The sequence below is a fragment of the Ovis canadensis genome, chromosome 2, assembly GCF_042477335.2.
Source record: "Ovis canadensis isolate MfBH-ARS-UI-01 breed Bighorn chromosome 2, ARS-UI_OviCan_v2, whole genome shotgun sequence".
NCBI classification, from domain to species: domain Eukaryota; kingdom Metazoa; phylum Chordata; class Mammalia; order Artiodactyla; family Bovidae; genus Ovis; species Ovis canadensis.
The window spans coordinates 251,404,172-251,419,049 of record NC_091246.1 but is presented as its reverse complement, the minus strand read 5'-3'; the positions used below and the strand labels follow the sequence as shown (position 1 = coordinate 251,419,049).

Genomic DNA, 14,878 nt, shown 5'->3' with positions numbered 1-14,878 from the left:
CCCTCGCCCATCCGAGGCGGGCTGAAGCCCCACCCACTCACAGAAGGACCTCTCAGGGCCCTAGAACTCGCTGGCTGTGGCCAGCCCTCCAACCCCTATCACGATCAGTCACCAACCCTCCAACCATCACGATCAGTCACCAACCTGTCTGTGCTTGCCTGCTCCCTGGGCCCCACCCCCACCCCCACCCCCACCCCGCCCCCGCTCCAGACAGAAGCAACTGGAGGGCAGGAGCTGTCCCCGACTCCTCTGTGTCCCCAGCACCCGGCACAGCGCTAGGCATGGCCACTCACGGGTGCCACTGGCCCTCAAACCAAGGTCAGCATCAGCTCACTCTGCTTAGCAGTGGCTGAGAGTTCAGGGCGAGAGCCAGCCTCGGACTGCTCCCACTTGTGGCTCCTTCCTGACTGTGGACAGGATAGTAAAGTCCTCCAGGCCTCAGCTTCTTCATCTGTGAAATGGGGATGATGTACCATGTTGATAGGCAGCACCGCTGGGACAATCAAATGCTCCTGACTCCTAACCCAGTGCGTGCTCGCTCTCGTGCTCGCGCGCTCTCTCGCTCGCTCGCTCTCTCTCTCTCTCCCCCAAGTTCCCCCTGAGGCCTGACCATCGAACTCCCTCCCGGGATGGGGAGGAAGAGGGGCTACTGCGAACTAGGATGTGAACAAGCCGCGGGGGCAGGGAGGGCGGAGGCCGCCGGGGAGGCCGCCAGACGCGGTAAATAATTCACGCAGATGAACTGGAGATAAAGTGCGGCTTCGTGGGGGATTGAGTTCAGGTCGGAGGAGGCTCAGACGGCTGCAGGGCACTTGTGGTCTGCCCTGTCTGAGAGGGGAGAAGTAATGCGGCTCGGTCTGCAGGGAAAACGCGGCCCCAGGTGCCCGGCCCCGGCCACTCCCTGTCGGTGGCGGGAGCTCCCCGGAACTGCCCCGCGGGGCGACCAGCCTCGGCCGGCGGCCTCCGCCCAACCGTCCCCATGGCAACCGGCTGGCCTGGTCCAGGGTTCACCGCCAACCGGATCCTCAGCCTCCCCTCCCCCAAGGGAGGATGGGAGTCGTAGGCCCAGAACCTTGCTGCTCTCCCGGCTGCCGCGAGCGGTGCAAAGTTGCCTTCTACCCTCGGCTCTTATTGGAGCTCTTGGGCTCAACCTCCCCGGGGTCAGTGCCAGCTCCACGACTGTCTGGCTGTGCCACCTTCGGCAGGTGACTTCATTGCTCTGTGCCTCGATTTCCCTTATCTGCAAAATGGGAAGAACAATACTAACTCCCTCCTAGTGCTGTTGTGAAAAGTAAATGAATTAAATACAAAGAGTGTAGAACCTGGCCTAGAGCCAGCACCTGGTAAATATTGCTTTCCACTTCGGGTACAGGAGCCCCAGAGCCACAAAATGCCTGAACCCTGCGAGGAGCAGCACAGTGTCACTGACACATTTGTGGTCGGGACGCTGCTGCCAGTCTTTTCCAGGACACCCACTGCGGATGCTGGCGGCATGCCCTTGGTGTTCCCCAAGGATTTCCTAAGCTTCCTGTGGGCCCACCCCACCCCCCTTCTCAACCTCTTGAGGCCTCAGTGTCACCAGATGGTCATTGACCAGACTCTGAGGTCTCTGAAGGCCAGAAGAAGCCTTGTTTTCGTCAGCCCTGTCTTCCTGGGGCCAAGCATAATACCCTCCCCACCCCACCCCTGGCAGTTGAGTCCTTGAATGAATAGGGATTTAATTAATTAATTAGTTAATTTCCTCTACCCAAACGCCGGCCTAGACTGCCTCTTTCAGCCCTCAGCCACGGGGCTGTCTGTCTCTGCAGACATTCATTTCCCTGACAGCTTTTGGCCATCACTGCCTGACCCCACCCGCCCAGCCCCCTTCCCAGCTCTGCTAGGATTTCCCATGGCCCATTTCCCAGGTCCGCCTGGCCTCCCCGACCTCCCTTCCCCTCTAGTGACCCTTTGTCCTCAAACAGCTGCTTCTGGGTCGAGGACCTTCCTCCAAACCCGTGGGTGTGTGCGATCAACCAAGTCCTCATCTCAGAGAGGGAGGGTGAGCTGGAGGTGGGGGCCTAGTGCCGGCAAGGTGGGACTGTCTTTCTGGGACTCCCGGTCCCTCTGGAGAAGCGATTAGGGCCCATGGACGCAGTCTGTCTGTCCCTGGGGGCCACCCCACGAGCTCCAGCCCTGTCTCCCAGCTGCCAGGTTTCCCCGGATACAGCCCGGTCGCTGAGGATTTATTTTTGCATATGGTTTGGGAGAATCTCTGTTTCTGGAATAATGACAACCTTCTCCCCACCGCCTTCCCTCCAATAGGCGGATTTTATAAACCAGAGCAGCTGCCTGAAGGTTTCCAAGAGAAAATTCTGCACAGTTTCTAATCAGGGTGACAGCTCTCCCTCCACAGGAAGTTGCTTTTATTAATTTTGTTTAATCTTTTTCTTTTTTTTTGTAAGGCTCCATCTATCGGTTATCAGGCAGCACCTTGGGTCTCGTGGTGTTTTTGTTTTTCCCCCTTTTGCCTGGAACTCATGATTCCATCTAAACCCCAGTGGACTTGCCCAACACAGGGGCAACGTCAATCAGCTGAAAAGTGGGTCACGCATATCGCCTAGGCAGAAAAATCCCAGTAATTTATGGAGATAGTCCCCTCTCTGGGCCTCCCTGGCGGCTCAGCTGGTAAAGAATCCGCCTGCAATACGGGAGACCTGAGTTCAATCCCTGGGTTGGGAAGATCCCCTGGAGAAGGGAAAGGCTACCCACTCCAGGATTCTGGCCTAGAGAATTCCATGGACGTCCATGGGGTCGCAAAGAGTCAGTACAACTGAGAGACTTTCACTTTCACTCCCCTCTCTAGGAGAGGGAACATAACTTCCCACCCCTTAAGTGGGCCAGAATGAGTTCCTTCCAAAGAGCACTGTATGGAAACCGGAAGGAAATGAGTAATTTTGCCGTGGAGGATACCTGACAAATGCTGCCTCAGCCAGGTGATCAAGGTCAGCATCAACAGTATCCGTTATGTTGATAGCGTGTACCCTTGATGGGCTTCCCCGGGGAGCTCAGCTGGTGAAGAATCCTTCTGCAATGCAGGAGACCCTGGTTCCATTCCTGAGTCGGGAAGTTCCCCTGGAGAAGGGATAGACTGCCCACACCAGTATTCCTGGGCTTCCCGGGGAGCTCAGTCGGTAAAGAATCTGCCTGCAATACGAGAGACCTGGGTTTGATCCCTGGGTTGGAAAGATCCCCTAGAAGAGGGTATGGCAACCCACTCCAGTATTCTTGCCTGGAGAATCCCCATGGACAGAGGAATTTGGTGGGCTACGGTCCATGGAGCCACAGAGTCGGACACCACTGAGCAACTGAGCACAGCCTTGAGAGGATGTGATGAGAATGGTCTTCCTCTCAAAACCCATAACCCCAATGGAAGCATGAGAAAAGCTCAAACAAACCGCAATTGAGGGACAGCCTACAAAATACTTGAGCAGGACTCCATCAAAAACAAGGAAAATCTGAGAAATGCTCACAACCAAGAGAACCCTAAGGAGACACGATGACTTAATGTTATGTAGTATCCTGGGTGGAATCCTGGAACAGGAAAGGACATTAGGTAAAAACGAAGGAAATCCGAATGAATGGTGGATTTACAGTTCTTAGTACTGTGCCCATGTTGGTTCCTTGGTTGTGAAATGTCATCATGGAAATGTCAGATGTGTGAGAACAAATTGGGGGTACTCGACAACTGTCTACTACCTTCATAACTTCTCTGTAAATCTAAAACTATTCTAAAGTAAAAGTTTGTATTTTTTAAAAGTGGATCCTGTGTTTGGGTTTCAGCCCGTCCCCAAGACCCAGTTTTCTTAGCTTCCTTTTTGCCAGCGAGTAGGATCTGAGCTGCTGATTTGGGGGATCTCCAGGCTCCTGGCTCCCAACCTCATTGCCATGGCAACTGTCATCATTTCTCAAGCCTAGGGAAAACTCCCATTTCTTCACCATCGGATGCTCAGTTAGCCTAGCACAGGACCCGCCCCAAGGTGAGTGCTAAGTCAGTTTTTGTCAAGTGAATGAAAACTTTGGAGGACCTGTTGATGGAGGGGGTCCAAGAAGAAAGCCAAATTCTTTCCTTCCCAGGGCAGGAAGTCAGTATCTGCTAGCCTCCATCCAGAGAAGGAAGGCTTCTGGCAGTCTGGTTGGAAGGGGATAGGAGACTCTTCTCAACTGCCTTTGGAGAGCACACACACAGGTTTACTTAGGATCGTGTTGATTAGGGTATTTTGGGGAACCGATGGGGTAATGAGAGGCAAAAGGAGTCCTCTACCCTACCCCCTGCGGTGACACCTCCCCTCGCCTCTGTCCCCTCAGAGTATCAGCCCTGGGGTACCAAAAACCATCTGCAAAGAAGCTTCACATACTGTGAACTGTTTGCTAGGTCTTGAAAGTCCATTGCCTGGCACGCAGTAGGCATCTCTTGTGCAATCGTGTGATGACTGCCCTTTATAAGGCACCAGACCCTGTGCTCAGGTGGAGTGGGAGTTCCTGTTTAATCTTTTGTGCCTTTGGCACAATCCCATTTTCCAGAAGAAGAAACAGAGGCCCTAAGAACTTGAGAAACTGGCCCCGAGTCTCAACGAGAAAGTATATAAGAGAGGTTTCAAATTCAAGTCACCCAAGTCCCAAACTCATGCCCTCTGCGTGCCCAGGAGCCACCCTGAAATCTACCCCTTCTTTACAAATTTTATTTATTTACTTAGCTGTGTTGGATCTTAGCTCGGCACGCAGGCTCTTTGCTTGGGACGCGGTGTCTTTCCCTGCAGCGCAGGGTTACTCTCTAGTTGTGGTGTACAGGCTTGGTTGCCCCAAGGCATGTGGGATCTTAGTCCCTCAACCAGATATCAAATCCTCATCCCTTACGTTGGAAGGTGGATTCTTAACCCCTGGACCACCAGGGAAGCCTGAAATCTACCCCTTCTGCTAGGTCTTGAGGGCCAAGAACCAGCTGCCTGCTGTCTGCAGAAGTACCCTCAACTCGCCCCTTCATCTGTGGCCTCCAGACCAGCAGTAATTTTCGAGTCTCTTTCTTTTAAAACTGACTTTGCCAATTTCCCCCTTACAGGTGTTTTTGGATATTCCTTCAGGCTGTCAGCCTGGACAGGCCAAGGAGGTGGAATCCAGAGAGCTGGATGCTTATTACAAGCATTCAGTTAGTGAAGTTGGAACAATGCGACCCCCGATATTCGATTCATGCCTGGAGGCTTCAAGACACCCTCCCCCACCTCAAACCTTGAGTGGCCTTTTCCATATTTATTGATACCTAACCAACCAGATACTTCGAACATATCCCGTATTTGGTATAACAATTCGATGTCTGCCCAGTCCCCAAAGTGCCTTCTCAACAAATGTTTGTCCCAATGTTCCAGTGTATTTAAAAGATTTATATCCTTCTTTCGCTCGGGAAGGGCAGATTCAGCCTTCCCAGCCTGAGAATCCTGCCTTGGCAAAGGGGAAGGCCTCCAGCAGGAAGATTTTGATACATCACTTATCAAGGAGGACCGGAGCCTTGCCTGAGGGCTCACAGGCTCCCCGCTTCCCAGCAGAGGGCAGCTCCAGCTCTTAGCTGACCACATCCCAGCCCTGCCTCCCTCTGACCCCTGATGTAGTTATCTGTTGTCAGAATAGCGGGAGAGCCCAGGCTGAGAAGAAACAACCAACAAAAGGATCTTTAAGGCTGAAGGACAATGGCTGCAGCTGGGACTGAGCCTGGGGTCAGATGACCCTGTATCCCCATCCTGGAGCCTGGACTCCGGGTTCAAGTGCGCTTCATGCCTTACTAGCCGAGCGACCTCATGTGTGTGTGTGTGCGCACAGTCGCTCAGTCATGTCTCTTAGCAGCCCTTTGGACTGTAGCCCACCAGGCTCCTCTGTCCATGGAATTTCCCAGGCAAGAATCCTGGAGTGGGTTACCATTTCCTCGTCCAGGGGATCTTCCTGACCCAGGGATCGAACACACGTCTCCTGTGTCTCCTGCATTGCCGGCAGAGTCTTTGCCCAGGGCCACGGTGAGTGACCTCGTACAAGACACCTAGTGCCCCTCCCAGCCCTGGTTTCTCCTGTCTCATCAGGACATGGTTCGTAGAGCTGTGGCAAGCCCGGCATACAGTAGGAGCTCAATGGGTGCGGATGTCGTGCCGTCCTTTTTGCCCCTCTGGGGTGTCGAGTCCCTCATCGACTGAAGAGACGGAAGGGCTGTGAGTTTCCAGGGTTGCTGGGCTTGGATTCTGTAAGGCTCAGAAAGGAGAGTGTTTCGTAATTGCATGGTGCTTTGATCAAGTAAGTGGTAATTACTCCTGGGTGCGGACAGAGACCTACCTTCTGAAAGAATCTTTTCCTTTGGCTCCTACCCTTTTTGGCAAATTGCTGCTGCGCAGAGGGTGGGCCCAGCCCCTAACTCTCCAGAGCCGGGCTCCCCAGTGCCTAAAGGTCATCAGCTCTGAGCCCTGGGATTCTCTGGGGTCAGGAGGGACGAGGGCCAGGTTTGGGAACAGAGTCTCACCCCTGGGAAGATCAAGCTGGCACGCCCCCCGGCATCCTGAAGGCCCCACCAGCTCCACTTGGCCTGCCATTCCTGATGACGACAGATACGGACTCCACTGGTTCCCTGGAGGCTCTGGGCCTCCACTTCCTGAGAAGCAGGATGAGCCATCCCCCTCACTCCCCGCAGGCCCTCTGGAACCCCTCTTCCTCCCGGCTCCCCCGCCCCCCACCCCGGGGCCTGTCTTACCTGATGTCTGAGTCACACTCAGGCTCCTGCCACCAAGAGCTGTGTTGTGACTCCCTGGCAGACAGTTTTACAACAAACACATTAAAAGCTCCCCGAGCTGGAACTCCTGGATGCCAGCAGCCCAGGAGGAAAAAAACCAAAACTCTCCCAGCCTTTCTTCAGCCAAAATCTTTCTCGGAACCCCTCCTCCCCTAAGGGCCTGCTCCACTGTCATTAACTGTCCTGAGCCCAACAAGGGGCTGAGAATTTTTTTTCATAAGGAGACTTTTTGAGCAGCAGTTAAGGAGGGCCAGAGTCTGGGAAGCCTGAGACAATGGAATCAGGCTGTGGGCCTCGGAGGACCAGGCTGTTCCCTCCAGAAAGGACCTGGGGACTTGGGAAGGCGAAGGTGCCGGGCAAAGAGCACAGCTCCCCCTCAGTCCTGCCTTTGAGGAGGGGTGGCCCATGATGGATGGTCTGGGCATCTCATGCTGAGTGCTACTGTGCGCTGGGTGCTGTGTTCATCCTCCCATCAACCTTTGAGGTGGGAGCTGTATTACCCCCATTAAACAGATTTGAAAACTGAGGCTTCAACAAGTGAAGTGTGTGTTAGTCACTCAGTCGTGTCCGATTGTTTGCGACCCCATGGACTGTAGCCTGCCAGGCTCCATGGGATTTTCCAGGGAACGCTGGAGCTGGTTGCCATTCCATTCTCCAGGGGATCTTCCCGACCCAGGGGTTAAACCCGGCCTGGATCTCCTGCATTGCAGGCAGATTCTTTACTGTCTGAACCACCAAAAATGAATAGACTTGCTCGAATGCCTAGAGCTAGGAAGTGAAGGAGCTGGGATTTGAATCCAAGTCTGCCCGCCTCCAAACTTTGCCTTTCACAAGACTGACTCCCTGCCAACCAACACACCCCACCAGGGAACTCAGGGAAGCAGGGAGAGCCCAATGCAAATCCAAATTGGATGCACTTGCCCTTAGGGGACGGCCTTGCCAATCCACTTGTCTTTTCTATCATTTGAGCCCAACCCACAGTGGCCTCCACACTGCCTTTTTGCCTCTCCAACCAAAGCTACTGTCCCCTCCTCCCTTCTCCAGCCAGCAGAGACAAAAAGCAAATCCCCCCTTCCCTCCCAGCCAAAGCTGAGAAAAGAGCGCAGTGAGACACAGGAACAGCTCTTTTATTGTACATCGGAGAAATAGCCCTGTGTGCTGGTTCAAGGTGCAACATACAGAATATCGAATTAAGAAAAGAGGGGACAACAGGGTAGGGTAAGGAAGAAACCTCTGGAGGTCCAAAGTTGCAACAACAACAACAAAAAAAGGGCAGAAGATTTCCTCACGCAAGAGGCATTTTTGCAAATACCATGCAAAACAGGCAGCTGGTGTGCCTTAAGAGAACCCCTATAAATAACAGAAAAAGACACTCCAAGCATTCCTTTACGTGGACTCAGAGCACAGGGAAAAGAAAAGAAACCAAAATGCCTTTTGGCATTTCAAGATATTTGGCACTCTCGTGATTACATTTTTTTTTACAGTCCATTAAAGAGAATAAACTGACACAATATTAGAGAAAAAAACAGGCTGCTCACACAACAGACTGCAGGGAGAGGTTAGAAAAAGCTCAAGCATTTTTTTTCTCTGCTTTTTTTATGTGTGTTTTTTTTTTCCTGACATATAAAATGTGTTCGTTTGCATTAACTTGGGCAAATAGCTTGTAGCAACAAAGAAACACAAGCTTTACAATTCATTTTAAAATAAAGCAAGGATTCCTTCTATGCATGATTCCTTAGAAAAGTTCTCTTCTTGTTTTAAACACACTCTTGATAACTTCAAAAGATGACCAAAATAGGATGGAATATCTATAGAGATATTTTCTGATTTGTTTTGTACATCCAAAGATAACAACATAAAAAAAAATAACCGAACAGCATTTCACATCCAAGTGCACAGAATCATTTTTGTAAGATTAAATAATGTAAACATTGGGAACAGCCAAATCATTGAAGAATGCCAACACCTCAAAACACCCGGTGTTGCTTCATTATTTAAGTGGTTCAAAATCCAGATCTATAATTGCGCAATATTCACTGTATATAAAAAGAAATGGATATTAACTTTGACAAATAGCTGCAACTGAGACTTTTTATTTCTTTACATGTGTGTATATAGTGATTTCTTTAATTTTTAAAAATTTTTTTTTCATTTTTATTTTTGCAAAGGAGCCCAGAGCCTTTTCCTTCTCGCCTCATCTGTCTCCCGGCCTGACACGGATACAGGTTGTTGATTTCCTCGCGGGTAGCAAGCTAGCAATCAATTTCAAAGTGCTTTCTCTTTTCATGCTCTTTTTGCCAATATCTGTTAACCGCCGGTCTCACTCTTATTCTCTCCCTTAACTCATTGTCTTTGGGGGAGTTAGACACCAGGAGGTGCCTTGTCTGTCATATTTTTCAGCACGTCATCAATCCTATCATCTTCAATAACAACTGCAAAAAAAACGGGGAGAAAAGCAGAAGTGAGCGCTCTTATTTGGGCCTAGCCGGGGGAGGGTCTCTGACAGGCAGCGACGGAGGGAAAGAGAGGGAGGGGGCTCCACACTCGCCGAACAGCCCCATCCTCCTCGTCTCAGCCAGGGGTCCGTCTCTGGCTTTCCTCTGACCCACCTCCACCCCGAGGCTGCGTCCCAACACGGTTCTGAGAACTGGAAGCTGAAAGGGCAGAAAACCCGCAGCCCTGCCTGCAGCCCGGGCGCGCACCGGCCTGGTTTTCACCCCGCGGCATCCCCACCGCCACTCATCCTGGAGAGCGCATCTCTTTCGAAAAAAGGTTCCGGGGTCAGAGAGGGGGCTGGGACCCTCCCCGGGTGCCCCGAGCGCAGCGCGGGGGCAGCCAAGGCCAGGGGGGTGGGTGGTGTTCAGAGGTGCGCGAGCCAGCGGGGACGTCAGGGGGCCGATCACACAGCGTGCAGCCCGTCAGGGGGTTCAGGCTTCGCTGGGGCCAGCCCCCCGCCCCTCCGCGCTGCCTGCGGGCGGACTTGGCCTCTCCGCACTCGCGGCTCCCGAGGTCGGAGCCTCTCTCAGCTGCCGGCCGGGGGCTCGCCCGCCTCTCCGCATCCGCCTCTCTCTCCATCTCTGCCTAGCCTGCCCATCCTCGGTTTCTCCATCATCTCCCAGTGCGACGGTCACCTGTCGAGGTCTCCAGGCCTCTCTCTCTGTGTCCGGGGTGTCGGTCGCCCTCATTGTTTCAGCGGCTCCTGCGTCCCCGCTAGACTCGCGGCCCCGGCTCGCGGTCTCCCCGGCTCCGGCTCGCTCTCTCCCGAGCTTTGTCTCGGGCTCTGCTCTTCCCGGCCTCCCCCTGCCTCCGCCAGCGGCTTCCCTCCCTGTCTCTGTGCCTCGGTCTCTCCCGGCGACCGTCGGTCTCCCTCTTGGTCCCCGCGCCTCTGGAGCTCCTCTTGGAGCCTCGCCGAGTCCCGGTCTCTCCCGGGCTTTTCCAGCTCCCGCGCCGAGCCCCGGGGCTCCGCAAACACCCTCCCCCTGCCAAGTAACAATGAAAAGCCCCTGCGATCCGCAAGCCCCTCGTATTCCCCGCAGGAACCGGGCCTCCGCCCGCAGTCCCCGCGCCGTCCCCTGGGGAGCCCTAGGACGCCCCCCCCCAGCACACACACACACACACACACACACACACACACACACCCGGGCTGTAGATGGAGTGCAGCTGCAATTACATTGCGCAAAAGGGGCGCAAAAGGGGGCAGGACTAGAAATCAGAAAGCAAACTTTGGCTCGGGCAGGGACCTGGGAAAACCTTTCTGCCCCCTGCGGCAGCGAGTGGCCGCCACGCCCCCTGGGTGACCCCAAACGCGGGTCGGGCTGAGGGGGAGGGGTTCCCAAGGCCAGCCGGAGCTGAGCCCGCAGTGCGGGATCCCCCAGCCCCCACTCCCCGCAATTCTGCGCGACGAGATTTTAGTGGGTCGGAGCGGTCCCCCGGGTGCCGGAGACCCTAGCGAACAGCCACCAGGCCGGGGTGCCCGAGAAACGGGAATCGGGGAGTGGGGCGCGAACTCACCCCGCTTGCTCCGACCGATCTGGCCCAGCTTGGGCGGCCGCTTGTTCTGCCCGGCGCCGAAGAAGTTGTTGGTGTCCTGCAGGCGGCAGGAGAAGACCTGGCCCACGTCGCCGCCGTCGCCGTAGGGGCTCAGCTTCTCGTCGCCGTAGGGCAGCACCTCCGACATGGTCGCGTCCGGGGGCTCCGCGGCGGCACCTCCTCCGCCCGCGTCCCCGCCCGCGGCGGACAGGGTCAGCGGCGCTGGGGCCGGGGCAGGCCGGCCGGGAACGGCCCGCGAGCTGCGGCGGCGGCGGCGGCGGCGCCGGCGAAAGGCCCGGGGCGGCGGTGCGGTGGCGGTGGGGTGGGGGCGCCGCTGGATCGGGAGCGCGCGGCCGGCCCGAGCGACCCCGCCAGCGCCCGCGGCTGCGCTGCGCTGCGCTCCGGCTCGGCGCGCCGGGGAATGCTGCTCCGGGAGAGGCGAGCGGGACTCACATCCTCGGCGCGCTCGGGCGCGGGGCTGCTGCCGGGCCGGGCGGGGCCGAGAGCCGGAGGCGGGGGGTAGGCTGAGCCGGCGAGCCCCGAGGGCGCGGGGCCGAGGAGGGCGCACCCCGGGGAGCCGGGCCGGCCGGTCCTGCGGCGGCGGCGGCGCAGGTTCGGGGAGGCTGACTGGGGAGCTGCGAGCGGCGGGGCTGCGAGGGGCGGAGGGGGAGGGGAGCGAACGAGGAGGGAGGGCACGGGGGGCGGGGGGCGGGAGAGGATGCCCGGAGGGAGGGGGGAGCGAGAAACCCGGAGGGAGACGCGCGGAGAAGCGGAGACGCAGAGAGAATGGGAGGCAGGGGGACTGACCGAAAGAGACAGGGAGAGGAAGGAGAGAGAGAGGGGGCGGAGGGAACGTCCAGCTCGGGAGCCGAGAGGCCGGCGGGCGACAGGAGATGGGGATCGCGAGGGAGAGAAAGGGAAGGAGGAGAGGAAGAGGGAGCAGGAGGCGGCTGGGACCCGGAGCCAGCCCGCGAGCGAGATATGCCGGCCGCGGCGCGGAGGCGAGGCCGGGGGGAGCGCGGGGAGGAGCGGACCCGGGCCGCGGGGAGCGATCCCTGGAAGCCGGGCGACGTCACGGGGCCGCGGCTGGCTTCCTGCCCCCGCCCCCGGCACCCGCGTCCTGCCCGCGCCGAGGGGGCCCCCCGGCGAGCCCCGCCCCGGCCCGGCGGCCTCCGGGAGCCTCCTCCCCGCCCGCTCCCCCCGCACCCCCTCCTGCGGGTGTTTACCCGGTCCCGAGCTGGTGCGCGGCGGCTGCGCGTGGGACCAGCCCCCACCCCGGCTCTGCCTCCCGCCGGGGCAGGGGAGGGGGGCAATGGGGGGGGTTCCGGGAGCGGGGTGCAGGGGACCTACGACGCGCACACGGGGAAGGACAGATGGATGCCGGTCTCCCTGGAGGCCAGAGACGGGACCAGAAGTCGGAGGGCACCCGGCGACCTGTGGACCCATCTCCCCTGCCGGCGCCAACCGGGGAGCCCCTTGCCCCCATCACCACGCGACCACTTTAGACTCTCGGGGCTCGGCCCCTTGGGCCTCACACTCGCCCTGGAAGGCCCGGCTCCCCGCCCGGGCTCTGGACTGGGGCCGCAGCGGGGCCTCGGGGTGGAGGCGGAGGTGGGGCGGCCCCGCCTCCCCGAGGAGAGGGGAGCACCTCATTACGCCGGCTCGCCCGGGATGCCCGGCCCTTGGCGCCCGCTGCCTCCTCTAGGGACGTCGCGGGCCTCCAGCCCTCTGCCCTCGGGGACCTCCCTTCCAGCAACAGCCACAAGCCCTGGGGAGAGACGATGGCTTCGGGGCCGAGGAGCGGGCTCTGGATCCCGGGAAGGAGACACGGGGGCAGCCCCCAGAGGCCTGGGAGGCGTGCCTGCCGAGCAGATGGTAACTCCGAGGGGGGCAAGGTGCGTGAGGAGGGCTCGTTATCCTCACTCAGAGTCAACAACACCTGCCCTCCCCCCGGAGACGCCTTTAGCAGCAGAGCCAGCTTGACCACCGAAAGGGGCGGCTGTGCCAAGGGCACGGAGCATGATGAGAGCAGGGCAGGGGAACACATCGTGGTCCCCCGATGAGTGTCAGCTGGCTCGACCAGCTGCCCTTTGAGGAGTCCCACCAATAGCAAAAGGGCAGCCTCAGCTTCACTTGCCCCTTAAATCTAGAACTCTGCGTGGTTTCAGTGCTAGAGGGGTAAAGGGGCATCCTGAGAGGGGCCAGTCCAGCCCCCTCCCCAAACTGTCAAAAGAGAGGCTGGCCTCCCCAGGCCAGACGCCCCAGGGAGATGGGAGGAAGGGGGCTGAGAACCCGGGAGGCAGATGCAGTGGGCATGGCCTCTGGACTCAGGCCTGAGCTTGAATCCCTGTCCTGCCATTGGCTCGCGGGGTTACTTTGGGCACGTCACATCCCCTCTCTGAGCTTCCATGATCTCAGCTGTGAAATGGGGCCTGTGGCTCACTAGCTGCCTGTGTGCCTCACAGGACCGTTAGGAAAATAAGGTGACATCAGGCTTCCAGCGCCAGGCCGGGCGCAAATGTGCACCGAACACTTGGGAGATGGCTTAGCGAGAAGGAACAGAAGCACTTCATTCATTCCCACTTCAGAGCCGCCAGAGCTGGAAGGATCCGCAGAGAGGACCCAGTCCAGTCTCCTCGTTTACGGTCTGGGAAACGGAAGCCCAGAGAGGGTCAGGAACCTGCTCCAAGTTTCCCAGCTTGTCAGTGGGAGAAGCCGCAGGCCTCTGGCCTCCTTTGCTTCGCTCCACAAGCCGCCTGTCTCCATTCATTAAGGCTTTCCTGAGCGTCTGCTCTGAGGTTCGCACCAGGCCAAGCGCTGGAAGAGAAAACAAAAGCATCAGAAGTAGGATGATGGTTAAAAGAAGCTCTTGGTCTTGTATCAGGCTTTCTCTTCCTCCCCTACCCCCCAAAAGCATCCTCACATCCGTTATTGACCTTGCTTCTCAAACACATTTTGAGACAGAAAGAGGAGACAGTACATCCCTGTTTAACTGTTAGCAAAAACAGTATGAGTGACTTGCCAAGGTCACAGGCTATAGTGATGGAGCCAAGAAAATCTACTTTTCCCAGCTGTGACTTCAGGTCCCCATAGGGGACAGCCCACACTGGCCACTGAACACGGGGCTGGGACCACCCTGCTCATCTCATACGCCCCCGGCTCCTTCCTTATTGCCGAGTAGCAAAGCGGTGTCCATGCTGAGCAGCCACCACAGTCCCACCATTCAGAAGATTCACGGAAAGGCGGAGAGGGCTGGTGAGTCCCTGCACGCACAGCGGGCGAGAACAAGGAGAGAAGCCATCTGTCTGTGTGTTTACCTTGTGCTGTTGTTTAGTTGCTCACTGGTGACTTTCTGCAGCCCCATGGACCGTAGACTGCCAGGCTTCTCTGTCCATGGCATTTCCCAGGCAAGAGTGGGTTACTGTCTCCTTCTCCAGGAGATCTCCCCAACCCAGAGATCGAACTCACATTTCCTGCATCGGTCAGCAGGTGGGTTCTTTACCACCGAGCCGCCTGGGAACCGCGATGTTTGCTTCGCCTTGTCCCACATAAGGTGAAAGGGGGCAGCATCACACCTTCCCGACTCAGTTGCCACACCCTTACTGAGCCACGCATCCCTCTCAGGCACATGGCACTTTGCAATCAGAAAGGTGTTTCCATGACTGTTCCCTTCACAGAGCCTCCCTTTAGCCTTCAGAAGTGGCGGGGCCATGTCACGCAGGCCCATTTGACAGATAAGGTTCCTGGAGGTTAAGTGATGCCTCCAAGAGCACACACTCGCTCTTCAAGAGAAAGTGTGAGTCAGTATGGTGTTCCTCCCTCCCTACGCCGCCGCCCCCCAGCTGTCCCTATTTCAAAGGCCTCGCTCCGTCCTCCACTTGTTCAGCCTTCCGTGGGCCATTGCTTTATTCCGGAGCCCCAGACGTGTACCCTGGGTCTCCATCCATCCCTGTCTTACCTGCCAAAGCCAAGCGGCTGGCTCTGAGCCAGACGTCTAGAGCTGTGTTAAAGATGCCAGGTGCAGATGGAGGAGCGGACCAAGTAAGG

The 14,878-nt window shown here is 57.2% G+C and overlaps 1 protein-coding gene across 1 annotated transcript; it reads right to left on the bottom strand.

The window, feature by feature from the left end:
• Positions 1-7,911: 7,911 nt before the first annotated feature.
• Positions 7,912-12,049, bottom strand: CAMK2N1 (calcium/calmodulin dependent protein kinase II inhibitor 1). The gene is made up of 2 exons (XM_069575081.1): positions 10,814-12,049; positions 7,912-9,234 (listed from the first exon to the last, which is right to left on the bottom strand). Exons 1-2 carry the CDS (start codon positions 10,977-10,979, stop codon positions 9,164-9,166), a joined length of 237 nt encoding a protein of 78 aa, XP_069431182.1. The 5' UTR covers positions 10,980-12,049; the 3' UTR covers positions 7,912-9,163.
• Positions 12,050-14,878: the final 2,829 nt, after the last annotated feature.